Below are 24,607 nucleotides of genomic sequence, written 5' to 3'. Positions count from 1 at the left end.
ACAAACAATGGCGATGTGTAGGGTTGGGTTTCATACCAGACCCTCTTTTCGTGGTCTCACCAGCCAGGTGTCAGGACCCTTTTGAGATCATCCAATGTCTTATCTTCTACCCTCGATCTTCATGCAGGAACAATCGCGAGAACCTGCAGAGTACCACGTAGCGAAAAAGCAGCCGAGCGAGAGAGAGAGAGAGACGACCGAACTCAAAATGTTTGATGACAACTATTCAAAAAGAACAGTAGGTGGACTTGGCAAGCGACGTCTTTGCTTGGGAGTTGCATGGCCGCATGATTGATAGCGATGTCCACACCGAGCGGACTCTTTTCTCTGGACTGCGCTGTGCTCATCCTTGATAACTTCCACATCTCCTACAGCCTTCACGGCATCTTCAGTTGTGAACTTGTCGCTACGACACGCGTGCGGACTGTCGTACTCGGAAGCTTTTCTCTTCCCCAACAAAAAAAGATGGGGAGAGGGAAAAAGAAGGCTTGCGGCATTCCCGCTGTAGCTCGAGTTGGGCTTTTTTGATGGTGCGACGGGCTTGGTGGATTGCGCAACTGCTTTGCTTGCTGCGGCAAGTGACGGCTTGCGGGAGGATTTTTTGGAATTGCTTGGGTTTGTTTTGGCGGTTTATGATACACGACAGGTTGGTTTTGACAGGCTGGTATTATGGATGACATGCTTTGACAGGTTTGGTGCTATGACTATGGGACACGACGGCTTTGACAGATTGGTGGTATTTGTGAGATGTTGTGTTATCCTGGGTGTTTGCATGATAATTGTGGACGTGGAAGAATGCTGTGCCGCATCAATGTGAAGATATTGGTTTCTCAATTCCTATGCTACAAGATCGACCTTATTTCATCAGATCATCGCGGGAAGACAACCAGAGCGGTACGACAGACGCAGTAGAAGTCTTGTATGAGAATAGCTCGCATTATGGACTGACAAAGATCACGATATAAACCTGGGCAGGGTGATCCTGCGGACAAGCATTTTTTTTTTCGAATCTCGAAATATCATGCAAAGGAACACAAGGCACTTTGAGTTTCCTAGCCTCCACGCAAGATACATGCAAGGCACTCTAGTCTAGCAGAGACTTCCTTCGACTCTAGTGTTTGAGGATACGACAAGCGCCGCACCACATACCCGCCTCTGGCGTGGAAAGAAAGCGACCGAATGGGGAAACGTCCGGAAAGTGTGTGGACCTTGAAGCTGCCGTAAACAAGTGTTGTCATGGGAAGAGATAACAAGCTACTCAGCTCATGCGTTGTTTGCGATCAGGGCAAGAAGAAATTTGAACGTAGAAGGAGATTTAGCATGCAGTAGTTTGGCTGCAACCAGGAAACGAAGTCGCTGCAAGGCAGATTAGATGTGAAAGTGATCAGCTGCAGGATGCTTCTTTGCCCAGGATCTACCCGGCAGGAAGGAGATCTCTTGCGCATCCGGGTCGTTGGATCATAACGTGTGATGATGTTGATGATAGACATAAGACACGGAGAACAGGATGACACGTGAAAGACAACCGTTGAACATGTTCACATGATAGCAAGAGGAAGCAAAGTGAGATTGATGAGAATAATTTCATTACAACTATGGAGAGAAGAAGTGATACCATGGATCTGTGTCTTTGGGTTGGTCAGCAAAAGGTTCTTGCGAAGCATTGTTGATCAAGAATGTGAAGTGTGGAAAATTGAATCAGACATCCAAGGAAGATTGGACGCTCAACGACCGTCTAAGATAGGTTCTAGGCGACGGCTAGCGTGAAAACTGCGAATGTGGTATGGGTTTCATCATAAAAAGGGAGTGGTGTTGTTGTGCAGAGTGTAGAAGAAGCGAAGAGCGACTGACCATTATCGTGATAGGGCGCCAATGCTGTTGCAAAGCTGTCGACACCCAGAGTGTATTCCCATGTCCCATCTCTTGATTGTTGTCGAAGCGATTTGCAGTTCCTATTCTTCAGCGCATGTTAGCACGATGTTCCACAAATGCATGTTGCAAAACGAGGTAGTGGTGAATGAGGTGTCAGACAAAAATATACTGGCAAGTATACAGGCTGCCAGCGACGGCTGCCCGAACAGATAGTTTTCGTCAAGGTCGATTCTGTTGGGAAAAGAAGACATGATTGTAAAAGTTGTCATCATTCGGAGGAGGGGGTGGAAGAGTGTGCGCGCGAAGAAGAGAAGATACTCACAAATGATACAGCAGCCGTCGAGTGTCGCGCAGACAGGCATAGTAGATGCGCGAGGGTCTGACAGCAACAAACGACGGCAGTGTTTGGTGATGAAGATGGATGGATTTGCTTGCAGAGAAAAAAGATTTGAGCTTGGCCAAATAAATACTCAGCTTGACGCGCACGGTAGAACCTCGCGCCTGCCAAGAGGAGATCACGCCCGTGCATCTGATATCGGGTGCTTCAGCCCTTTCTATCCAACAACTATTTTGCTCGAGGATGAATCATTATGGTACACCGCATACCCAAATCCATAGAAATGATCCCTGACCGAGATGCTGTCAGCTTCGAACACCAACAGCTCTTGGAAGATGGTATCGAGATCAGGTCTAGATGCACGAAACTGATGGGCATGATCTTGGCAGTGTTGGATAGCAAGTAGCGTGTGCTCGTTAGTCACGCACGAGCCCCGTCAGCGGACAAATCACAAGGTCCGCTGGGATAGGACAGAAAGTGCGGTGATGGGAAACAACGACCCTCTTGTCAGGCATCTTGTGACAGGGCAACTCTGTCTTCGCATACAATCGTGCAACTCTGAAAACCGAGAGAGTCAAAAACTCTGCAGACGGCACACAGATCTGTGCATGAATCAGTGGAATATTTTTGGTGGGAAAAGAGGAGCACTGCTTGACCGTTGTTGGCCGAGTAAAGCGCGCTTGACCCTCGAGAAGGCTTTCGGCCGCTTGAGCATCCCAGACCCGGACGACGGAGAGGAACGCGCCGTGTCGCCCTAACACCCCGGTCCCTTCACTACGAGTGACCATCCTCTACCTGGTACCTGTCCTTCCCTCTCGCATTCTTCCTCCTGAAGTGATCGATCGTCCCGGTCCTCGACAACCCTTGACGCCCACGCACACGGCACTGCCTTGTACAGTCCGCTGTCGCTTGTTCAGGCTCGAAGGCGCGTCGATCTCGATCCACACCTCTTGCGCTTCAGAGCAACAGCACAAGCCGTTCCAAGTCGTGTCCCTACATGCATTTGAGCGCACCCATTGTCGCGCCATAATCTTCTCGCTCCGAACGACGCGCTTCGGGTACTCGACAAGTCCTCGTCGTCGTCTGATCCCACGCGTCTCGCTTGTCCACCTCCAAGCATTATGATGCAAGGCATGTCCTTTCCTCCGCACCCAGCGGGCATGCAACCTGGTGTGCCCCATGGTCATCCCGGAATGCCTCCCAATGGCCAGCATATGGGCCAACCCATGCAAATGCCTGGTGTCTCAGGACCTGGTGGTCCTCAGATGGGCCAACAAACCATGATGGGTATGCAACCTGGCCAGCAGAACATGCATCCCGGTATGGGACCCGGTCCGGGCGGTGGCATGCAGATGCCGCAGCAGTCGATGGGCGGACCCGGTGCAAACGCCATGGCCATGAGCCATCTCAATCCTCAGACCCATATGATGCAGCAACAGCACCACCAAATGCAGCAAGCCAGTACGTCTTTCTCTTCTGGCAATTAATTTCTCTTCCAATGCTGACCTGTGTCGCTATAGTGGCTGCAAACCCTCAATTGATGTTACAACAGCAGCAACACATGGCCCGTCAGCGACAGATCATGGCGCAACATCAGGCCCAGCAACAGCAGCAACAACAGCAGCAGATGAATGGTATGGGCATGTCAATGGGCATGAACGGGCAACCGGGCATGAGCCCTCAGCAATTCGCCCAGATGCAGAACAATCCCAACTTCCAAAATGCTCAAATGGCGAACCTACCACCCCAGCACATGATACAGATTCAACAGATGCGTCAACAACAGGCAATGGCTGCTCAGCAGGCACAGCAGCAACAGCAAGCCCAGCAACAACAGCAGCAGCAACAGCAGCAAACTCCGCATCCCCAAGGCCCTCAGGCTCCGGCAACACCGCAGATGACCCAACAGGCAATGGCTCAGCATATGGCAATGCAACATGCCAACTCCCAGGCTTCGCACCAGAGTGCCCAACCGAACAGCCAACCTCCCCCTCAGCAACCGCCATCAGCTCAGATGAGGAGTCAGTCACAGATTCCATCTGGGCCTGAAAGTCAGGGTCAAGCTCCTCAGCATATCCAGCCCCCTCAGCCTCAACAGCCTCAGGGCCCTCAAGGACAAGCTCAGCAGCAGCAACCCCAACAACCGCCTCAGCCTCCCAGCGCTCATCCCACGCCGCAGATGCAAGCACAACCATTGCCTCAGCAGCCTAGTGCTTCGCAGCCTCAACAGCCTAACCAGCAAACACCCCAGCAGCCAAATCCTGCTCAGGCTCAGAACCAGGCACAAAATGCTCAACAGCAACAACAGCAGGCGCAGCAACAAGCGCAGCAGCAGATGCAGCAGGCCGCCCAACAACAGCGCCAGCAAGCCATGAACATGAACGGCATGAACATGATGCGTCAGCAGCAGGCGATGGCTGCTCAGCAGCAGCAGCAACAACAGGCGCAGCAGCAGGGCCGCCCAAGCGGTGGGCAGTTCATACTCAAGTTGGTCCAATTCTCAGACCACCTGAGTATGTTCAACGCCAACGTAAGTCTATACCCCGTGAATGCTAAACGTAGAAATCTCGACTGATCAGAGTTTAGGCGCCACATTCAAGTACGCCTGAGCACTGGAATGCGTTCGTCAACCAGTTCTGGATGCCCGACGGCAAATTGGTGCAACACATCCTCGACAATACATCATCGTCGACTAAACAGTTCGCCATCAACGCCTCCTCGCTTGCACGATACTACTGGACCTATTTCGATAGCGGCGTACAGAACATCCAGCTCCAGCTCGAGGGTGTGAGAGAAAGCGCCCTTCCCAACGGCGGTGGCTCCATCGTACATTGCAACCGCGCTCGCTACATCTTCTGGTTCGAGAACAACACTCAAGTAAGTAGGCTCTCTCGGCAGTCGTGTATACTTTGGCTGACGTGTCTTGTAGTTGATCTGGCAAGGCAGACTATCGGCCACATTCCCTCCTGGCTCAGACAAATTCGACACGCTCGAATTCGAAGTGTCCAAGACGGAGGAGTTTGTCTCCCGCTCGGAAATCGCACGTATCGTCGCGCAGGGCTCGCCCCTCATGAACAAAAGTCCCAAGATGAGCAGAACACCGGCTAAGAAGGCCATGCAAAAGGCTCAGGGTGCCCTTCAGCTCGAAGACTTCCCGGCAGCCCCAGTCAACTCATATGCCGTAACCCCCGCCGTCATGCAATATCTTGAGGTAGATACGGTTGATACACAGTTCCAGTTTTTCGACCACCTGAACTGACCTGGGGACAGGTAGCGGAAACCATCTTCTTCATGAAGGATCTGATGGACTATTCCCAGAAGAACGAGCTCCGACCCCACGACGCCATGAACCAGATGGTCGCTCAGATCGAGGAGCAGCAACAGAACCAGTTCCAGCAGCCACAAAACATGGTCCCGAATCCCATGCAGCCCAACCACGCCCAGATGGCTCTGCAGAGGAACGGAATCGTTCAGCCTCTGCCCCAGGGTAGTGGTACCCCCAACCAGTCCCATATGCAGTTGCCTGGCCAGACGCCCAACTTCTCTTCGCCGTCAGTCCCCCATATGAACTTGCCGATGCAGCACCTGAACGGGCAACAGATGATGGCTATGAATGGCTCTCCCCACATTGCTCACCCGGGCTTGCCGGGTGCCTCCTTGATGGCCCCGAACCACATGATGGGGCAGATGCATCACTCCCCTAGCCCAAACATGGGTCCGCCGATGATGGTACCTCAGCACTCTCAGCAAGGCAACCCGAACAGTGCTCAGCAATCCGCATCGACGAGCCCGAACCTGAGCAGCAAGCGCCGGCGCTCACAAGTCAAGCTTGAGGGTGATGAAGGACTGGACGGACCGCCTTCACAACGCATGAAGCCCAGTCCTGGCCTCAAGAAGAAGTGAAGTCCGGGTAAGCTTGCTCAGTCACGACTCGACTGACATGTGCATTCCATTCTTGATAATCTTGTTTTTAGCCTGGTGCTCTCTTTCGACAAATCCAGAGGAGCTGGGTACTGGGCACGGCGTTTGATTCTTTCCGATATGAGTTGATCTTCTGCGAAAAAGGGGCGCGGGGCTCGCGAGACCACGAGGGGGCGTTCATGCTTCTCTCTCATCTACTGTGCATTTTCTCTCTCTTACCATCTCATTTTTCATCATCCATTTTTTACAATGAGGAAGAGCTACGGCGTAGCAAGGGATTCTACGTTCCCGTCGCGAAGGAGGGTCATTTCCTCTTGTTGACTTCCAAGGAGTACCAGTTTGCCTTGTTCTCTTTTCCTGGGTTCATTTCAACGAGATCAAAGGACAATGCTTTTATATGTCGCTACGGGGAAACGTCTATACTTGCCTTTGGGTGTGAATGTACATTATTTGGCTACCTTGCTTCTAAAATTCTTCTTTTTTTCCCTTGTCGTGAGGACTCAATGTTATGCACCGTGAACGTATGGGCAAGGTCACCGTCCAGAAAGGACGAGAAATTTGCTTCATGAATCGAGTCGAGTCTTTGGAATACGGTAGGTGTCGTCAGCATATCGCTGTTCGAGTCCACACTCTTGTCGAACAGCTCGACACCCAAAAGCACCATGACTTTTGAGGAACCGATTGGCAGAGCCCTGCGAAGAGAGTAGTTATATACCTCGTTCCATCTTCCTCTGCATGCCAGATGAGATCTTAGCCATGAACTACCAACCATGTATAGAAAACTCCAACACGCCGCAATATCAATCGTGTGGATCGTCTCCAATAAGTGATTGACATTCGACGCACATGAAGGGGTGCATGATACCGAACATTCAGCTCTCTGTCACTTGGACTGGATTCTCAGCATGACTGGAGGGATGACACCTTTGCGTTTCGAGATTGAGCATCGCGGGTCTGGCCAGGGGACGATGGAAGCGAACTGCACAGATGGAGTATAATCTTTTTGATGCAGGTCATTGATCGTGGTTTCTGAATTCGTTCGCATCGCATTCCACATGCAGAAACTTTTATAGCCAGGAGCGATCTCGTGGATGCTTGAAGGAATAAAATGTACGGTAGACACTGTCTGAGAGGAACATTGGGTCGATTGTATCCAGGTTAGCTATGTGGAGGAGGTCTTTGCACGGATGTCTTACAGATGCTAATAATGATACATTATCATATAAGGAGGAAAAAAAAAATGAGACTCTGCCCTGGCCCCCCTTGAAACTCTTCAACATTATATCGTTACTTCATTCATCCGTTCCTCTTCATGCGCCAATACCTGTCACACGTGTAGCGATCGAAATTCACGATGAGTTTCGAGCCAGAGTCGAGTCCGGTGAGATTGCATCCAATAGCTCATTTACCGTGGACGGCTCCGGTGAAACGAAAAGCATCGTGCATATCCACAGCCCGGACTTAACTGAAGATGATCGCAGGAGGGAACATCAGCCCCTTATCCGCACTAGTACCTGTCCTCGTCCCTCCTACCTCTTCTCTCCTTTCCACCTCCTTCGCTACCATGTCTGGCCTCCCACTTGACTTTCGCCTCTCTCTGTTCCTCTTTCATCTCTTCTCGATATATCCTGACCCTGTTCTCGAGTATATTCGCTCCTATTCCGCCGATGATGGCCCCCAGAGCCGTACTTCGCTTTTGATGGCGATGGTTGTCACTAGTTTCGCGGCCAATGTAGCCGCCGAGCAGGGCACCCGCTAGACCTGCGCCTAGGCCTAGAGGGGTGCGGTCGAGTGCCATCAGAGGGGAGTCGGTGAAGTCGCGGGATCGGGATGTGGAGCGAGAGCGCGAGCGAGATGAAGAAGGAGAGCGGCGGCGACGATGCCGTGATGGTGAGCGGCTTTTGGGTCGGGAGTATCGTGCTAGTTCATTGCGTTGGGGGCCGCGGGATGAGGATGTGGGTGTGTAGTCGCGGGATGAGGGGCGGGATGAATCATTGTAATACGGAGGGTTTGGTGGTACGGTGTCCTTTTGCCTTGTGTTTCCTGGTTGGTAGGCTGCGTGTGGTTGGTACGGTTGATATTGGGGTTGCGCATCTGGTGCGCGAGGATGGTAGCTTTGGCCTGGAGGGGAGTATCGTCGTGGTTTTCTATCCTCGTCTCGGTCGTCGCGGTCATCACGATCGTTGTATTGTCGTGGTTTCTTGTCATCGCGATCGTCTCTTTGAGGGCGTCTCCGTCTTGGACGTTCATTGTAACTGTCGTCTGAATCGTTGTCGTAGCCACGATCACGTCCTTGTGGGTCACTCATATTGTCTTTGCCGTTGCTGTCTCTCTGACGGTCGTCGTCTCTATGTCTGTGTTTATGCAATCTGTCGTATCCTTTATCGAAGTACTTGTCGGCTGTCTTGTCAAAGCCTTCCAGCCCGAGTTCCTTTGATCCAGAAAGTGTCAGGTCAATGAATTTATGGTATTCTGTTCGAGTCTCCAAGAACGAGTTTTGGCCTTGTCAGGTAGAAGGTGGGGAACAACATAGACGATTGAAGACAAAAAGGCAGCAGGAAACCTACAACAAAGTCGGCCATGGCGGAAGCCTTGGGTCAGACGAGCGTGATACCACCAAGCCCTCAGCAGAATGCGCCTCTACGTAATGAGCTTCCTTGGCCCAGATACCGGAATATTTTAAGCTTCTTGTGCGAAGTGACAAGGATGGTGAGAGTCGGTAGAATGCCGATCGGAGAAAAACACAAGGGTGTTGGAAGAGAGTTCGCAAAGAGAAATACACAAGAGACGGCACAGACAAACCTCATGTATATTTCAAGCAAACACCTTGCACTGAACCGAGATCTTACCCATGACGCATGTTGGTGGAGGCTGGTCTCAATATTGCCAGCGCTTCGATGCAGGTTGCCAGAGTGGACTGGGTTGAGAGAATCCTTGTGACGTCCTGACATGCAGGGATCGTTCGGCACGCGAGACTTGCTTGGCTGGTGAGCTTGTCCTTAGTTCTTAAGGAGTTGATATCAAGCGCCTGAGGATTTCTTACACAACATAGACCAAGTTCACTCTCCTTGCCTGGGAAGATTACTATTAGTAGCTATTACAATGCATAGTGTCACTGAAAACTTAAAGACAGTACATTGAGAGCTTGACTGTTTCATCCTTTCCTTAGACATTCTCCATATTCGCAAACAAACCATGCTTCGCTCTAGAGTGGTTGATGCGTTCTATAACAAGACCTTAGTATTCGCTCTTATATCTCACTTACAGCCTTCACAAGCAGGACTTTTTTTACGACGTACGACTCTGTGCCATTGATCGTGAGCTACTCACGATTACTTTGTAGAGAGTGGCGCTGTATATGAAGTGTATAGGGTGTTTGTATTCTCATTTTCCACCACCGAAGATTAAGCGCCATACTAAAAGGCTTGCAGACCAGACATCTTCCTGTAACCCGTCTGCAAGCAGCAAGCGGCTACCACCATGCTCAGAATATCAAACAGGGCCAGCGCTTTTTCTTCGCTATGCGGAGCGACCGGAAAATTGAAAGCAAAATCTTGGTTTCATTCAACAACACCACCCTTCTCTGCCTCTTCTGTCAACCACGTTCCTTCCAAGCCTCCAGAGGATTTACTGAGATGGACAAAATATCGAGAATATCGAGAGCGTCAGAACAAACGTTACCGAACCGATCCTGAATTTAGGAGGAAGGAATTTGAGAGAGTAGAACGATGGTTCAAGAGGCGGATGGAAGCTGATCCCGATTGGTGAATGAATCATTTAGCCTCGCGAAGAGCCAGGGCAGCAGAGACGCCTATTAATCCGCGCCTGGCCGCGAACAAAAGCCTGCGCAGGTGGATAACGAGTTGGCCCTGGTTTCGCGAACTCTGCTGGAAAGAACACATACCCGTTGTGTATCCCCATAGGGTACTTCATCATTGTAGCAGCTGCCAGCTCACGAGAGGGGCTGGCGTGAAGTCATGGTGGCTTCGTAAAGGCTCGGAGCATTCAGATCAACCGGAGCAATGGGTCTGTTCTGGATGTTTTGTCAAGGAGAACTGGCCAAACCTCATGCCCATTGGTTATGAGGGTCTCACGAATGCGAAGGAACTGTATGCACGACGAGCAGAACTGGAGATGGCCGCAGCTCGAGACCGTAGCAGAGATGAGAGTAGTCGTTGAAAGATGGGGTCTGAGTGGGAAGGAGTGAGAGAGCAAAGAGAAGCGACATTGCCAGTCAAGAACCTCTTGAGAAAGCATAAGCTGAGCGTGGTCATGTCAGCAAGGATGTGTGGGAAGATGGACAGAAGATGGATGGGTGACATGTGAAGTGTTTCAAGGAAGGAGCGAGAGCTCATAATTAAAAACTTCAAAGACATGATGATGAATGGCACGTGAAAGTAAATGTTGAGATATTACCAGACTAGGAAAGAAGGCTGGAAGGTCGGTCAGAGCACGGGCCACCTCAGGCTCACTCGCTAAACTTTTCGCGACAGCGACGCAGCAGCAAGGCCGGACGAGAGTGATAGCGCAACAACCCCTCTACCACACATCACATATCCTTCAACATGTCCAACCAACCAGGACGCACCGACTGGGCCGAAGACGACGAGCCCGATCTTGCCACCGCCCTCCCCGCTCCCCAGCACACCAAGAACAAGGACGGCACCGAAACCATTGTCACCATTTTCCTGAACGATGACGGCAAGAAGGTCAAGCGCACACAACGCATCCGCACCGTCGTGAAGCGAAAATACGAGAAGCCCGGTGTCGCTGAGCGCCGTGCATGGCCCAAGATGGGCCTTGAGGCAGGCCGCCCCGCTGGCCCCCAACCCGATACCACCACTCTCGGAGAGAACATCATCTTCCGCCCCCAGGTCGGCTTCAAGTCCGGCGCCGCCGAGCAGCCCACCGCCGAGGAGGACCAAAAGCAGCAGCAACTCAAGCAGATGAAGATCAAGTGTCGTATTTGTTCCGGCGAGCATTTCACCACAAAGTGTCCCTTCAAGAACACCATGGCCCCCGAGGGCGAGGCCGGCGCTGGTCTCGCAGACCTCGACGGTGATGTTGGTGCCGCCACTCTCCAGAACCTGGCTGCAGGCGGTCCCGCGGCAGGCGCTTCCGGTCCCGGTGGCTCTTCCTACGTGCCCCCGCATTTGCGCAAGGGTGGTGCTGCTACTGGCGAGAGAATGGGCGGCAAGTTCGAGAGAGACGACCTCGCTACCCTGCGTGTTACCAACGTGAGTCTTTGCTCATCTACCTACTACAAACAACAACAACCACCTGACATGTTCGACTCTAGGTTTCCGAATTCGCCGAAGAAGACGAGCTCCGCGCCCTGTTCGAGCGCTTCGGTCGTGTCACCCGTGTCTTCCTCGCAAAGGACAGAGAAACAGGCAAGGCCAAGGGCTTCGCTTTCGTCAGTTTCGTCGACCGATCAGATGCCGCCGTTGCATGCGAGAAGATGGAAGGCTACGGTTACGGCCATCTTATCCTGCGCGTCGAGTTCGCCAAGAAGGCCACCTAGGAGTACCCCAACAACACCTTTTAGCAGAAGAAGGGCCGGAAGGGTCAAGGGTGGAGATGACGGACCAGGCAAGAACGAAAGATGGGCAAGGGAGCCACAAAGGACGCACCAAAAGTTGTACAATTGCACGACCCCCTTTTTTCATCCTTTTTTTCAGACACACGTTTTGGCGCTTTTATGGGACATGATGGTTTCTTTATATCACGTATTCTTTCGTTCTTCTCTTTTTACTTTGTGCAACGCAAAAGCACACCAAAAAGAGCTGGGCCGAAGAGAGGTTAGAGGTTTTGGGAGACGATGAGAGAATACAATCTTGTTATATACCCCTGATTCTTGTCATCCTGTGACTTTTATCACTGTTGTCTGTATGCCACAACAGCAGCTACTCTCTGTCCCTGACCGTTCCAGAGCCTGTAGCAAGGCACAATGGTAGGTTGTCTCTCCTTGACCCATGCTCCGGGCAAGATCTGAGTTGTGTAGACAGTGCAGACGTATGATGCTGGCACTTCCACCTTTTCCAAAGCATCAACGCTGTTCACAGCAATCCAACCAGCAATCTCCACTTCCTCAAGTCCAGACTTGATGTTCAAAGTCTGCCTCGTACAAACATCTTCCACAATTTCTGCATCTTTGTCAGTTATGATCCCTTCGCGACCATCGTGATGTGACAACGTACCTTTAACCTCGATTTCACCAGCATATCTCACACCAGTACTAGCCCACTCGACAGGCGCATCCCTAGGCAAACTCTCCACCTCCGCCACAAAACAAGGAGGTACACTTTCCCCCTTTGCTCCGATATCTTTTCTTTGCGTATATGTCGTCGCCGCACTGCCATTGCCGAATTGTTGGCCATGCACGCGATCCCAGAGATCGATATCAGCCGATTCCTCATCTTCGTCCTGGTCATCGACTGCAGGTTTCTCATGTGCGAGATTCCACGCTTTGATAGCGGTATGGACGCGAGAGGAAGCGGAGACTGGAGAGGAAGCAGAGATGAACGCTACAGCGCCTAGGAAATCAGAGACGTGCATGATTTGTCCGATGCGCCAGAGATGTTGGAGTGCTAGGATCGCTTGGGTGGTAAAGTGTTTTGCTGGACTCATGTCTCCTTGGGTGGGGAATTCCATGGTAGGTGCGTGTAGGGGAATTTGACCTGCGATGTGGATTTGTTGCGGGAGGCTTGAGGGAGCAGAGGATGGCATGACGATGGCTTGGGAATAAGGACCGATGTTTGCTGGGGCCCAGTAGGAGCGTGATTGCACGTGGAGACCTTGCTTCTGACTGGCGACTTCATCGTTGAGGATGATGGTTGAGAGAGAAACGTGTGTGTTGTTGGGGAGACTGCTGCCACATGCTATTGTTACTCGGGCCGGTGGGTTGGGTGTTGTAAAGTGGGAGCCGTAGGCTTGGTTCACGGAGCCGAAGGTAGACATGTCGCGGAGGAGGATTGTGGTGAAGGCGATCGAGGAGGGGTTGATTTTGCGGTCTTTGGTTAGGCGTGTCATGATATTAGACATCTGTTCTCCCGCTGTAGCTCCTTCTGCCATGGCGTTCGAGATGATTGTGCTGGTATCTGTTTTCTGAATTATCCATCCCGATGTTGTGCTGAGTGCCTCGGTTCCCACTGCCAGTTCGTCGGAAGTCGATTTGTGCTCGGTGGTGTCGTCTATCTGTGATCCCAGAGTCGCAAACTTATCATCCAGAGTTGTTGGTTTTCGCAATTGCTCGTATGAGAAATCCGAGGACGGCTCCTTCGGCACCAGACTCGCAGTCTTGATCTTCAAAGACGCAGCACCCGCCTCTCCTGTAACGACCAATCTATCCTCGTCCTCAATTTGGATCGAGTTCTTCCATAGCGGCCAAGGTCCGTCTACAGCAAGCGTCTCAAATTCTCCTCCCTCGCCAAGCGCAGCACCGTCACCAATGATACCGAACCTCTCCATTGCTCTCACAAGTTTAGTCTTAGTGCGGAAGCTAGCCACATTTTCCCATAAGAAGCTGTCATCAAGACCTCCAGAGGCTACTTTGATGATACGGGCATCCTGTCCTGCAGCAGCCATATCATCAAGCAGGGAAGTCTCGGCATATGGAGGCAAGAATGGATATTGCCAAAGGTAGGATAAAGGCACGAGACCGAGACGAATAGCCACAGATTCCACTCTGGTACGTTGATAGTCTGATAGAATAGCTCCAGTACTGACGGCATTGACCTCTGGGTGCTCAGCCATAACCTTTCTCAACAGCGGTACCAGACTCTCCGTCTCATCCTGCTCCACAGATTGAGCAGTATTCGGTGAGGCATAGCTTTTGTTCTGATCCACGGCTTCACCCCAAATTTCCTGTCTGTAGAGTGGGAGTCCAAGTGCTTGTTCGTAAAGCGGAATGACGGTGTGGCCTATAGTTTGGTACATGTAGCTGTCGATATCCTCGGAGCGCTCGCCATCCTGGGCTGGCGGATGCAAGTTTGCAAGAGCGACGACTTCGTGGCCATTGGCGTGGCAGTGGAGGATTGAGAAGAAAGAATCTTTGCCCCCTGAGATCAGAGCAACAACTTTCAGTCCTGGCATGTTTGGTGTGTTATTGTTATTCATGTACAGAATTTTGGATAGAAGTTTTTTGGTTTCAAAGTTGGCTAGTCACAGGGTCGCAGAGCGAGTTGAGTTCTGAGGAAAAGGCACTTCACGGTCATCAGAGCACTGGAGAGAGAATGTTTGTAATGAAAGTAATTGATATTTGCTATTCCTGTAACAGTAGTCGATGTTGCGCAAAGGTTGCCCGCGCTGTTCGCAAACTCAGAAGACCTTCCGCAGACGCAGTCCCCAATATCAGAACTTTATCGCGGTCCGCAAGGATATTCTCAGAGCATTGCACAGAGCACTTGCTCCCTCGAAACTCCATCGCAACACAACAAATTACACAAAGCACGAAAGAGATGTCCAGCCATCAGCACACCAACAGAGCCAATCGTATAGGCTCCGTCGGAAGTGGCTGATAAGACTAGGTATGCAATATTTTTATTCTGTGTCCACGGGTTGACGCCAGCCTCTCATATACGTTTAACAATGAAGTTAGGAAAGACCAGCAACAGGGGAAACTGTATAATACCCGGACGCCGCACGAATTAGAAAACAGAGGGTGGAAGGGTGGAAAGCCTTTATATACCTCCACACGGAGAATTTTTCGGAAAGCTTTGGCCATAACTCTGAGTCTTGGCAGCAAGTGTTTGATCAAGTGTTTTGGCCAGTTTGTTGGAAGCTTGGACTTTTGCGTTGTGCTCTCTTCTTTTCTTTGAAGCTGGGAATTTTTTCTTCCCTTTCTTCTTCCTACGGCCGTTGATGAACGATGCTCAGGCATCTTTATTATAATAGGAAGAGAATGATTCCCGCTGGGAACTTGATCTCAACATGACACATTTCTGAGGCCAGTCACCAAAAAGCATCTTTTTGCTATTTTGCTCGAGGGAAGGGAGTGCAAAGTTCTGACGGAGCATGTCTCGATATGTTAGACATGTACCACAGAATCTCGCCTGATCTTGAAGAGCTCGAGTATTTGATCGAAGGGAAATGGATTGCGCGATGTATGTACTGTAGACGTATGTGCAATGAAATCCAAGATCCCGTTCAATCTACTGTCGAGTTGCGCGGTCCCAAGAACGTAGCCAGGCTCTACATGCTGTCCTCCTTCCATCTACTTCTGACCTTTGCAAAGTTGTCCTTTTCTTGCTTGCCTCCCTTGTGCTCAAGACCCATTCCTCTCTCCACCCACATTTGCGAGCCCATCTCAGAAAGACGAGACAAGGCACGCGCGAATGCAAAGGCCTCTTCATCGCCGGAGAAGAAGTTGGACTTCTTCAACATGTTCATGTTCATGCCTAGGTCATCCATCATCTGACGCATCACGTCGTCAACATCTGATCCGTCGTTCAAGGCAGCCTTCGCATTGGCGTCACCCTTCTTGGCTGCTTGCTTGATTGCTGCGTCGACTTCCTCACGAGAGAGGAAGAGCTCGGTCAAAGGTACGGCTGTGGTGAGGACGAGTTTGGCGTGAGACTCGTAGACTGCATCGATAAATGTGATGAAGCGACGAGCTCTATCACGACTACGGTGGTCCATCTGCGGCACATTGCTCACGATGAAAGCATCGTAGTTGCGCATCAACTCAATGTAATCAGCTGCGCCAGTCGCGCGACCGATCAACTCATCAAAGTCGAAATGTGCGGCCTTTCCACTGGCCTGGGGGACCTGAATTGGACGGCCCCAAACATGACATTCGGCCGGGTGCGGAGGGTCCTTCTCGAAATCGCCGAGGTACTTGAACCAATGTGATATATGCGTGCTCGCAGCCTTGTTCAGGGGGAAATGATATACACCTGACGGAGGGCGAGGGATCTTGCGGTAGTCGGTTGGCGAATCGAGGTTCAGAACACGCAATTGGCGCTGAAGAAGGTTGATACAGGGCACGAAGGACTCGCGCTGGACACCGTTCTTGTAGAGTTCTGTGGGATGACGGTTGCTGGTGGTTACAATGACAGTGCCATGGTGCATGAGAGACTCGACCAATCGTCTCAAGATCATGGCATCTGCCACGTCGGTGCATTGGAACTCATCGAAGCAGAGCACGCTGCTACGTTTGGCGATGTGAGCGGCCACGAAAGGAATGGCATCAATGTCGGTGCCATACTGCATCTTGACCTTGTGCAGGTCACGGTGGACCTCCTGCATGAAATTGTGGAAGTGGATGCGTGTAGCTCTCTTGATGTTTCCGGGCAATGTGTCGTAGAAAAGATCCATCATCATGGTCTTGCCGCTGCCAACATCGCCATACATGTACAAGCCTTTAGGCAGGTCGCTAGGTAATTCCAGACTCGATTGCATTTTCTGGCTGCCGAAAATAGCGGCAAAGAAACTCTTTTTGGGCTGCAGCGATTCTATCGTTGGTTCTTGCACTGTCGGGGGGTTGTAGTTGGCCAGCATATCGTGCAGATCTTGGAGCGATTCGATAATGGCTACAGCAGATCAGTCTAGTTCACCTCGTATGGTGTCGCTGAACTTACTTCTCTGATGTTGATCATCTCTGAGGACGCCAGCATTGACACGGCGATCGTATTCGGCCACGGGGCCATATTCACCTTGAAGACGCGGGCTGTTACTGACTGAAGTCGGTCGTGTCCAGGGAGCCCGTTGTTCACCTACTCTTTCTATAATCCGCCATGGAGACTGTCGAGTTGGAAGTCGCATAGGTTCGCTTCTTCACTTGGTGAGCTCCCCACTGTCCTCTGACCCTGCGGTCGCTCCAGGATCCCATGCATCGTTGCGATTGTGTCTGAGTTTGGAATGGGTTGATGTTTTGTGTTCTTGCTATCCTTGGCCGAAGAGAGGGCTTTCCAGCACTGCGAGCAGCTCTAGTCACCCCTCTCAAGCCGCCCATACACATCTGCCCGCTCATGGTGCTCTACCAGTAGCGGGGCTCGAGATGATCAGTTCCAAGTCGTAGAGATTGAAAAAGTTATCGTACGGTCGTGGTCAACTCTGTTCGGAGAGCGAACAGATCAGACAAAAGAGGGTCCAGACTTTCAAGTTATAACCAGGTCGAAGAGCAGAGTGAAAGTTGGAAGTATCAGGTAGCCCATTCGCAATCGCTGCCCGGTGACGCCGGTCTTGATTGCCGCATCGCCGAGATGCGGGCCACGCGCCTCGGCTTTCGTTCGGCTTTTGCACATGTCAAGCACGAGGTTTGATCTGTCTGCATATAAAATGCTTCATTGATGCCAGACCCAGCGATCTGTCTGTTCCTGCGTCTAAGGTGCTATATAAATATCATAATTCGTTCCGCTGATGGGTATTATCTGGCAACAGCAAGCCTCAAGCTAAAGGCTTTCTCAATTTCATCCCTTTGCAATCCATCCCGACCAGACGAAGAAGTCGAACAGTTTCCCTGCCTTCGTCGTATCGATCCTGCAGACCTCTTTGACATTCTTGCGTTTCAGACAACCGTTGGATCGAAGCGCCTCCTTCAATACAGCATCCTTCATCACCAAGTATGCCTTGGGCTGAACCCGAACCACTTTGCACATCTCTTGCTCGTTCTCAGTCAAAAGATGTGCATCTTGGCTGTTGTAGCCATATAGATCCATCTTGGAGACACCTGTGATTGCTTGCAGGGGGAATCGTGGTGGAGGGTTGGTACTAGGATTTGGTGATGTCGCTTCAGGTGGTGTTTGTAAACCGCTGGTATTCGGTTTTGGTGGCAGCTCTGGTCCGATCAACGCAGATGCTGCTGATGGAGGCTCTTGAGCGCTAGGCTTGTGAACTCTACCAGGCAGTGAGAAGCGATCCGCCGTCGCAGCAGCTCGAGCCTGCCGTGCGGCTTTTTCAACTTCGTACTTTTCTCCCGTTTTTAGGTCGCTGATCTGCATGCGGCGCCAGTCTTGCAACTGCTTGATGGCTTGACGTAAACTGTGTTCATACTCTATTCCTGTCGTGAAGGTTTCGAAGTCGGAGTGGTTCATCATGCGGGCGAAGGGCTTCATCTTGTTGCTCAAGTCACGCTCATCCTTAGTCCGCTTCTTGTCAACTGCAGTGTTCTTGCGATATTCCAGTAAGTTGTGCTCGAATAAGACCTTCTTTCTCTCCACACGAGCGGTGAGACGGTGGTTATAGATATCCATGACTGTCACCTTGAGATCCATTTCTGGTTCAAGTTCACCAGTAGTAGGATTGATGCCATCGCCGGGCTCGAATTGCATATGCTGTACGGCTTCTTCAGCCTCGTTGAAATATTCCGTCTCAAATTCGAGACGACCAGGCATGAAACCTTGGACTTCATGACATGAGGGAACACTCGAAGTCGGCTTCTGCTTGGAGTCGATTATAGCTTGGTTCTTGGCGGCCTCTTTTCGCTCTTCTATCCTTCGCTTCTTGCGAGCCTGGAACTCATCTCTAGGAATAGACTCGGAGAGAGTGGTGTCGGCAGGACTGGCTCGTTCCGGCAAGGGGAACTTGGAGCTGTTTATGTATGTTTCGATGTAGTGTTCGCGCACTTCGTCTTTTGTCCGGTAACCTCCAATGTGATCGGCAATGTCGGCCCATGATCCTAGTCCATAGGTCTCTGCGCCTTCTAGCAGCAGCAGTTCCTCGTCGGCGCCCCAGTCTTCGACATAAATGGGTATCGAATGTTGTTCTATGACTTGGAACGAATGTGTGGCAGGGTCGTGTTTGCCGGAGGATTTACCCTCGGAGAAACAGGGAACACAGAGATCGTAGTTGGAGCACTCATCGTCGGCGCATCTGATGCGAACCTAGGACGGTCATGTCAACATATAGCGCACAGACCAAGAGGTAGTGAAAGTGAAAGTGGAAGGAAAGCGAGAGTGAAAGTGGGCTACAAGACGTACAGTGGCAGTGATGTCTGCTGAACAGATGTCGCAAATATATTTAATGCCACCTTCAGTAGTCCGGACGGCCGTCTTCTTCTTGATGAGGCCCATGGCGGGTCAAGTACGAAGGTGGGGCTGAGGGATTGCACAAGGGGATGCGCGTTGAGAGCAGCCGGCGTGGGGGGTTGGAGGGCTCAATGTGGTCGCATAGCACGCGCGAACAAGGACCAGGGGCTGACGAGATGCGTGTAGATGAAATGGCGCGAGGGCGTTGCTTGATGGATGACTCGAGCGCGACAGCGAGACGTCGTGGTTACGAGATACGAGTTATCGCAGCTCCACGTCCAATGTCTTGGCAAAAGCTAAACTTAGGAAGAGCACCTTGAACAACAATAGTACGACACTGACAATCTGCATCAAAACATCTCCGTTATTTCACTGCCCGTAGCTAGACGGGTTCTCTTGAGAGACTGAAATCGACGAGCGATTTTGCTCATATCTGATTCGATCCTCTGACGTTTCAGACTGTGGACGTCTAGCCTACTCGTCCCCTTTTGCGGCCCACGGTCCACCGTTGTCTTTCCAGACCCCCACTCGCTGCCAACAGCCCTACGGAGTCTATTCATATACTTCGACTTCGACAGTGACCTCGACATCCCACACAACTGAATATCTGTCCGCCATGTCGTGGAAGCTCACAAAGAGTGCGTTCTCTCCGTCCGCCTGCTGCCCCTCATGACCGTCCATCGCTGACCGCCTCAGAACTCAAGGAGACGCATCTGGCGCCCTTGGCCAACACCTTCAGCCGTTCGTCTTCCACCTCGACCATCACTCCCGAGCCTGCACCCAAGCCGCCAAACAGCCCTCTCGCCTCGTCCACCACCGTCAACGACCCCAATGGAATCGGTACAAGACATGCCGCTGCCTTTCCTGACATATCGCCGCTGACACTGCACAGCCGCTTCTGAAGCCAATTCCTCGCCTCCTGCCCCACCTCTCAAGCCCGGTATCTTGATCCTCACCTTCCACGAAGGTCGTGGCTTCTCTCTGCCTGCCGGCGCCGAACAGATCTTCCAGCCTCGCCACGGCGCCTCTCTGTCCAGCGGCAGTGGCTTCTCAGTTGCCGGTGCTCGCCCTGGCTCCGTAGGCGGTGCAGGCTATGGCTCATATGCCCCTGGACGTCCACAATCCTCGCAAGGAGGCATCAATGCCGCCCCCTCGGTCCACGGTCGCTACTCTTCCAAGTATCTGCCCTACGCTCTCGTTGATTTCGACAAGCAACAAGTCTTCGTAAACTCTGTATCGGGCACACCAGAGAAGCCCGTTTGGGCTGGCGAAAACACCCAGTACAAGTTCGATGTGTCTCGCGCTTGCGACCTGAACCTGTCCATCTACATCAGAAACCCCAACGCTCCTCCCAACGCTGGCAGAAACGACGACATCTTCCTGGGAACCTGCAGAATCAACCCTCGCTTTGAGGAAGTCCACCCCTACGAGGAAGACCCCAAGCTGGGCAGAAAGGACAGAGAAAAGGCCGCTTTCGCTCACGCCGAAAAGGCAAAGACTCAAGGCCAATCGGGTACGGAATGGGTTGAGCTTCAATACGGAACCGGCTCGATCAAGTGTGGTGTCAAGTTTGTCGAAAACAGGCAAAGGTCGCTCAAGATAGAAGACTTCGAGCTGCTCAAGGTTGTCGGCAAGGGTAGTTTCGGAAAGGTCATGCAAGTACAGTGAGTATTTGCCCAAGCCTGTTTTGTCGCGCCTTTGAACTAACCAGTGGCCCAATTCTAGGAAGCGCGATACTCGCCGAATCTACGCCCTCAAGACGATCAGAAAAGCACACATCATTTCCCGCTCAGAAGTCGCCCACACGCTGGCCGAGCGCTCCGTGCTGGCCCAGATCAACAACCCTTTCATTGTTCCTATGAAGTTCTCCTTCCAGTCACCAGAGAAGCTCTACATTGTCTTGGCCTTCGTCAACGGTGGTGAGCTCTTCCACCACCTACAAAAAGAGCAGCGTTTCGACATCAACCGATCGCGTTTCTACGCAGCTGAACTTCTGTGTGCTCTCGAGTGCCTGCACGGCTTCAACGTCATTTACAGAGACTTGAAGCCCGAGAACATCTTGCTCGATTACACTGGTCACATTGCCCTGTGCGATTTCGGTTTGTGCAAGCTTGACATGAAGGATGAGGACAAGACCAATAGTGCGTATTATCTATTCAGGCTCCAGCAGAACAACACTGACAGACAATGTAGCATTCTGCGGAACGCCGGAATATCTTGCACCCGAGCTGCTTCACGGTACCGGTTACACCAAGACGGTCGACTGGTGGACACTTGGTGTTCTTCTTTACGAGATGCTTACAGGATTGCCGCCGTTCTATGACGAAAACACCAACGACATGTACCGCAAGATTCTGGCAGAGCCTCTACACTTCCCCGGACCCGAGATTGTACCTCCTGCAGCACGCGACTTGTTGCAGAAGCTGCTCGATAGGGACCCGACCAAGAGACTCGGTGTCAACGGCGCGGCAGAAATCAAGGCACATCCCTTCTTCCACAGCATTGACTGGAGAAAGCTTTTGGATCGCAAGTACGAGCCCAGCTTCAAGCCCAATGTGGTAAGTCTTAATTATTGCGGTGCGAAACTTCAAGATGTGCTGACGAAGATCTAGCTCGATGACAGAGATACTGCCAACTTCGACCGCGAATTCACGTCAGAAGCACCTACAGATTCATACGTAGAAGGACCCATGCTTTCATCAACGATGCAACAACAGTTCGCAGGTTGGTCGTACAACCGCCCAGTCGAGGGATTGGGTGATGCAGGAGGTAGCATCAAGGACCCGTCGTTCATGACTCACTGATTGACGAGATGAGATGGGATGACAAAGCGAATTTGCAATAGAGGGCCGGTCTGATCGTGTACATTTGCTCGTCGAGCAGCGGGACTGCTTGAAGAGGCGGCCGAAAAGCAGCAAGAAAGAATGACAGCAACCTGGCTAGGTAGATTTTGGGCTGGACGATATGGAAGTTTCGCGTAACAGCAGTATCTGAAACAACAGTCAATCAAGTTCTACTGAGTACAATCGAGGGGAGTCAAGTTCTACAATCGAGGGGAGTCAACAGCAGACCCAGGCATGCCATGGTGGCACTGCTTGTTCAAAGGCCGAAGAACGGCAGCTTCAGGCGTGGCTTGTGCACGTTCGTCCGAGTATGCCCCGCCCGAGCGCTTCGTCATACGGTGCTGTTTATCCGGAGCTCATCGGCCTCCCCATCACGTCAATTCAAATTGTGACTTGACACCGCCGCGTCTTTTTTGCTTCCATACGTTTCTCCTATCATTCCATCACCTAGTCCCTGTACGTGCCTGTTATATATCCACCGTCTCACTGCTCGCTCGACCTCCTGCTAACCTCGTTGCTCGCACGTGTAGTTCACGCATCACCCCACCTTTTCCCAACAAACATCAAGATGCCTGGTTTCGCCCAAGCAAGTGATCTGTCGGCATGGAAGTCGCTGCAGAAGCACCACCAAGAGCTTGGTCGCTCCATTGTCCTTAAGGAGGCCTTTGCCCAAGACCCCCAGCGCTACGAGAAGTTCTCGCGCACCTTCACCAACGACGTTGACAAGTCCGAGACCATCTTCGATTTCTCAAAGAACTTCATCACCGATGAGACTCTCCAGCTCCTGTGCCAGCTCGCTCGCGAGGCCAAGGTCGAGGAGCTCCGTGATGACATGTTCAAGGGCGAGAAGATCAACTTCACCGAGAAGCGCGCTGTCTACCACGTCGCTCTCCGCAACACCGAGAACTGGCCCATGCAGGTTGACGGCAAGAGCGTCGTCGAGGAGGTCAACTCTGTCCTTGAGCACATGAAGGAGTTCTCTGAGGAAGTCCGCAGCGGCAAGTGGGTCGGTTACACCGGCAAGGCCATCAACACCATTGTCAACATTGGTATCGGTGGTTCTGACCTGTAAGTGTCATTCTACCTCTTCAAATCGCCATCTTCGAGTCTGACATTTCACAGCGGCCCCGTCATGGTTTCTGAGGCCCTCAAGCCTTACGGCAAGCGCGACATGAAGCTTCACTTCGTCTCCAACATTGACGGTACCCACATGGCCGAGGCTCTCCGCGACTCTGACCCTGAGACCACTCTCTTCCTTGTCGCCTCCAAGACCTTCACCACTGCCGAGACCACCACCAACGCCAACACCGCCAAGAAGTGGTTCCTCGGACACGCAAAGGACGAGTCTGCCATTGCCAAGCACTTCGTCGCTCTCTCGACCAACGAGGAGGAGGTCACCAAGTTCGGTATTGACAAGAAGAACATGTTCGGATTCGCTGACTGGGTCGGTGGCCGTTACTCCGTCTGGAGTGCCATTGGTCTCTCCGTCTGCCTGTACATTGGCTACGACAACTTCCACGACTTCCTTGCTGGTGGCCACGCTATGGACAAGCACTTCAAGGAGACTCCCCTCGAGCAGAACATTCCCGTTCTTGGTGGTCTTTTGAGCGTCTGGTACTCTGACTTCTTCGGCGCCCAAACCCACCTTGTTTCTCCCTTCGACCAGTACTTGCACCGTTTCCCCGCATACCTCCAGCAGCTTTCCATGGAGTCCAACGGAAAGGCCATCACTCGCAGCGGCGACTACGTAAAGTACACCACTGGTGCCATCCTTTTCGGTGAGCCCGCCACCAACGCCCAGCACTCTTTCTACCAGCTCTTGCACCAGGGCACCAAGCTCATTCCTACCGACTTCATCCTGGCCGCCGAGTCGCACAACCCCATCGAGGACAACAAGCACCAAAAGATGCTTGCCTCCAACTACTTCGCTCAGGCCGAGGCCCTCATGATTGGCAAGACCCCTGAGGATGTCCGCGCCGAGGGTGCCGCTGATGAGCTTGTTCCCCACAAGACCTTCTTGGGCAACCGTCCTACCACCTCTATCCTCGCACAGAAGATCACCCCCGCCACTTTGGGTGCTCTGATCGCCTACTACGAGCACATGACTTTCACTGAGGGTGCCATCTGGAACATCAACTCCTTCGACCAGTGGGGTGTCGAGCTCGGCAAGTCCCTGGCCAAGAAGATCCAGGCTGAACTTGAGAGCTCTGGTGAGGTTTCTGGCCACGACGCCAGCACATCTGGCCTCATCAACGCCTTCAAGAAGAAGGCTGGTATCAACTGAATCCATGATCGGGATATCAAAGATAAAGAGAAGAGCAGGCTTTGAAATGTCACGTTCGAAAGCATATCTAATCGGATGATGGCCAGCATATGTTGATGTTTGTTTGATTTTCTGTAATTACCCAAGATGACGAAACGCAATGAGAACCAAAATATTATTCTTATCATAGTGCAGAACATTTGTTCTGAGATTGACCTGCACCGAACTTCCTTACCCCTATAAGACTTCCAAACTAGCTGTATAAAGGCAGAAAGCTTTTGACGACCAAGCACATGTCCGCTGAGAGCGGGCTTCTCCCTGATCTCCTTGGACAACCACGTCACAACTAAAAGCATCGTGCCTTCCGACGGCTGTTCTGTAAGGTACCTCGCCAAATGGAGGG

General features: G+C 51.9%; 9 protein-coding genes across 9 annotated transcripts; 4 read left to right on the top strand and 5 right to left on the bottom strand.

Annotated features, from left to right (window-relative positions):
• Positions 1-296: 296 nt before the first annotated feature.
• On the bottom strand, positions 297-869 carry M438DRAFT_20639 (uncharacterized protein). The gene has a single exon (XM_029899378.1). It carries the CDS (start codon positions 678-680, stop codon positions 378-380), a length of 303 nt encoding a protein of 100 aa, XP_029759910.1. The 5' UTR covers positions 681-869; the 3' UTR covers positions 297-377.
• A 2,295-nt stretch (positions 870-3,164) lies between these two features.
• On the top strand, positions 3,165-6,211 carry M438DRAFT_20574 (uncharacterized protein). The gene is made up of 5 exons (XM_029899373.1): positions 3,165-3,670; positions 3,730-4,739; positions 4,796-5,086; positions 5,139-5,429; positions 5,480-6,211. The coding sequence occupies exons 1-5, from the start codon at positions 3,331-3,333 to the stop codon at positions 6,110-6,112; spliced, it is 2,565 nt and encodes an 854-aa protein (XP_029759909.1). The 5' UTR covers positions 3,165-3,330; the 3' UTR covers positions 6,113-6,211.
• A 1,089-nt stretch (positions 6,212-7,300) lies between these two features.
• M438DRAFT_345822 (uncharacterized protein) lies at positions 7,301-8,700 on the bottom strand. Its single transcript, XM_029905536.1, has one exon. The coding sequence runs from the start codon at positions 8,436-8,438 to the stop codon at positions 7,638-7,640; it is 801 nt and encodes a 266-aa protein (XP_029759908.1). The 5' UTR covers positions 8,439-8,700; the 3' UTR covers positions 7,301-7,637.
• A 1,962-nt stretch (positions 8,701-10,662) lies between these two features.
• Positions 10,663-11,862, top strand: M438DRAFT_345817 (translation initiation factor 3, RNA-binding subunit). The gene is made up of 2 exons (XM_029905535.1): positions 10,663-11,367; positions 11,430-11,862. Exons 1-2 carry the CDS (start codon positions 10,696-10,698, stop codon positions 11,652-11,654), a joined length of 897 nt encoding a protein of 298 aa, XP_029759907.1. The 5' UTR covers positions 10,663-10,695; the 3' UTR covers positions 11,655-11,862.
• Positions 11,863-11,918: 56 nt separating this feature from the next.
• M438DRAFT_365573 (adenine nucleotide alpha hydrolases-like protein) lies at positions 11,919-14,321 on the bottom strand. The gene is made up of 2 exons (XM_029907802.1): positions 12,331-14,321; positions 11,919-12,276 (listed from the first exon to the last, which is right to left on the bottom strand). The coding sequence occupies exons 1-2, from the start codon at positions 14,246-14,248 to the stop codon at positions 12,008-12,010; spliced, it is 2,187 nt and encodes a 728-aa protein (XP_029759906.1). The 5' UTR covers positions 14,249-14,321; the 3' UTR covers positions 11,919-12,007.
• A 528-nt stretch (positions 14,322-14,849) lies between these two features.
• M438DRAFT_345812 (uncharacterized protein) lies at positions 14,850-17,258 on the bottom strand. Its single transcript, XM_029905534.1, has 3 exons — positions 16,850-17,258; positions 16,711-16,785; positions 14,850-16,662 (listed from the first exon to the last, which is right to left on the bottom strand). Exons 1-3 carry the CDS (start codon positions 17,100-17,102, stop codon positions 15,323-15,325), a joined length of 1,668 nt encoding a protein of 555 aa, XP_029759905.1. The 5' UTR covers positions 17,103-17,258; the 3' UTR covers positions 14,850-15,322.
• Positions 17,259-17,392: 134 nt separating this feature from the next.
• M438DRAFT_345811 (transcriptional adaptor-like protein) lies at positions 17,393-19,438 on the bottom strand. The gene is made up of 2 exons (XM_029905533.1): positions 19,051-19,438; positions 17,393-18,954 (listed from the first exon to the last, which is right to left on the bottom strand). The coding sequence occupies exons 1-2, from the start codon at positions 19,141-19,143 to the stop codon at positions 17,542-17,544; spliced, it is 1,506 nt and encodes a 501-aa protein (XP_029759904.1). The 5' UTR covers positions 19,144-19,438; the 3' UTR covers positions 17,393-17,541.
• A 160-nt stretch (positions 19,439-19,598) lies between these two features.
• M438DRAFT_345810 (serine/threonine-protein kinase gad8) lies at positions 19,599-22,125 on the top strand. The gene is made up of 6 exons (XM_029905532.1): positions 19,599-19,736; positions 19,795-19,938; positions 19,991-20,762; positions 20,824-21,239; positions 21,292-21,656; positions 21,711-22,125. Exons 1-6 carry the CDS (start codon positions 19,715-19,717, stop codon positions 21,900-21,902), a joined length of 1,911 nt encoding a protein of 636 aa, XP_029759903.1. The 5' UTR covers positions 19,599-19,714; the 3' UTR covers positions 21,903-22,125.
• A 359-nt stretch (positions 22,126-22,484) lies between these two features.
• On the top strand, positions 22,485-24,387 carry M438DRAFT_297371 (glucose-6-phosphate isomeras-like protein). The gene is made up of 2 exons (XM_029901949.1): positions 22,485-23,009; positions 23,064-24,387. Exons 1-2 carry the CDS (start codon positions 22,510-22,512, stop codon positions 24,223-24,225), a joined length of 1,662 nt encoding a protein of 553 aa, XP_029759902.1. The 5' UTR covers positions 22,485-22,509; the 3' UTR covers positions 24,226-24,387.
• The last annotated feature ends 220 nt before the right edge of the window (positions 24,388-24,607 follow it).

The sequence above is a fragment of the Aureobasidium pullulans genome (genome assembly GCF_000721785.1).
Source record: "Aureobasidium pullulans EXF-150 unplaced genomic scaffold scaffold_10, whole genome shotgun sequence".
In the NCBI taxonomy this organism is placed as follows: domain Eukaryota; kingdom Fungi; phylum Ascomycota; class Dothideomycetes; order Dothideales; family Saccotheciaceae; genus Aureobasidium; species Aureobasidium pullulans.
The sequence above is the reverse complement of the archived record's forward strand: the minus strand, read 5'-3'. Positions and strand labels throughout refer to the sequence as shown.

Excerpts from the sequence above, each read along its gene's own strand:
- M438DRAFT_365573 (XM_029907802.1), bottom strand. The coding sequence starts at position 14,248 with ATGAATAACAATAACACACCAAACATGCCAGGACTGAAAGTTGTTGCT. Across the intron at positions 12,277-12,330 it reads TGGTGAAATCGAGGTTAAAG|AAATTGTGGAAGATGTTTGT; the intron begins GTACGTTGTCAC and ends ACAAAGATGCAG.
- M438DRAFT_345811 (XM_029905533.1), bottom strand. The coding sequence starts at position 19,143 with ATGGGCCTCATCAAGAAGAAGACGGCCGTCCGGACTACTGAAGGTGGC. Across the intron at positions 18,955-19,050 it reads CAGCAGACATCACTGCCACT|GTTCGCATCAGATGCGCCGA; the intron begins GTACGTCTTGTA and ends TGACCGTCCTAG.
- M438DRAFT_345812 (XM_029905534.1), bottom strand. The coding sequence starts at position 17,102 with ATGAGCGGGCAGATGTGTATGGGCGGCTTGAGAGGGGTGACTAGAGCT. Across the intron at positions 16,786-16,849 it reads CATGGCGGATTATAGAAAGA|GTGAATATGGCCCCGTGGCC; the intron begins GTAGGTGAACAA and ends CGCGTCTTCAAG. Across the intron at positions 16,663-16,710 it reads AGATGATCAACATCAGAGAA|CCATTATCGAATCGCTCCAA; the intron begins GTAAGTTCAGCG and ends GATCTGCTGTAG.
- M438DRAFT_20574 (XM_029899373.1), top strand. The coding sequence starts at position 3,331 with ATGATGCAAGGCATGTCCTTTCCTCCGCACCCAGCGGGCATGCAACCT. Across the intron at positions 4,740-4,795 it reads TGAGTATGTTCAACGCCAAC|GCGCCACATTCAAGTACGCC; the intron begins GTAAGTCTATAC and ends ATCAGAGTTTAG. Across the intron at positions 5,430-5,479 it reads AATATCTTGAGGTAGATACG|GTAGCGGAAACCATCTTCTT; the intron begins GTTGATACACAG and ends ACCTGGGGACAG.
- M438DRAFT_20639 (XM_029899378.1), bottom strand. The coding sequence starts at position 680 with ATGTCATCCATAATACCAGCCTGTCAAAACCAACCTGTCGTGTATCAT.
- M438DRAFT_345817 (XM_029905535.1), top strand. The coding sequence starts at position 10,696 with ATGTCCAACCAACCAGGACGCACCGACTGGGCCGAAGACGACGAGCCC. Across the intron at positions 11,368-11,429 it reads CTACCCTGCGTGTTACCAAC|GTTTCCGAATTCGCCGAAGA; the intron begins GTGAGTCTTTGC and ends GTTCGACTCTAG.
- M438DRAFT_297371 (XM_029901949.1), top strand. The coding sequence starts at position 22,510 with ATGCCTGGTTTCGCCCAAGCAAGTGATCTGTCGGCATGGAAGTCGCTG. Across the intron at positions 23,010-23,063 it reads GGTATCGGTGGTTCTGACCT|CGGCCCCGTCATGGTTTCTG; the intron begins GTAAGTGTCATT and ends GACATTTCACAG.
- M438DRAFT_345822 (XM_029905536.1), bottom strand. The coding sequence starts at position 8,438 with ATGAGTGACCCACAAGGACGTGATCGTGGCTACGACAACGATTCAGAC.
- M438DRAFT_345810 (XM_029905532.1), top strand. The coding sequence starts at position 19,715 with ATGTCGTGGAAGCTCACAAAGA. Across the intron at positions 20,763-20,823 it reads GGAAAGGTCATGCAAGTACA|GAAGCGCGATACTCGCCGAA; the intron begins GTGAGTATTTGC and ends GCCCAATTCTAG. Across the intron at positions 21,240-21,291 it reads GGATGAGGACAAGACCAATA|CATTCTGCGGAACGCCGGAA; the intron begins GTGCGTATTATC and ends CAGACAATGTAG.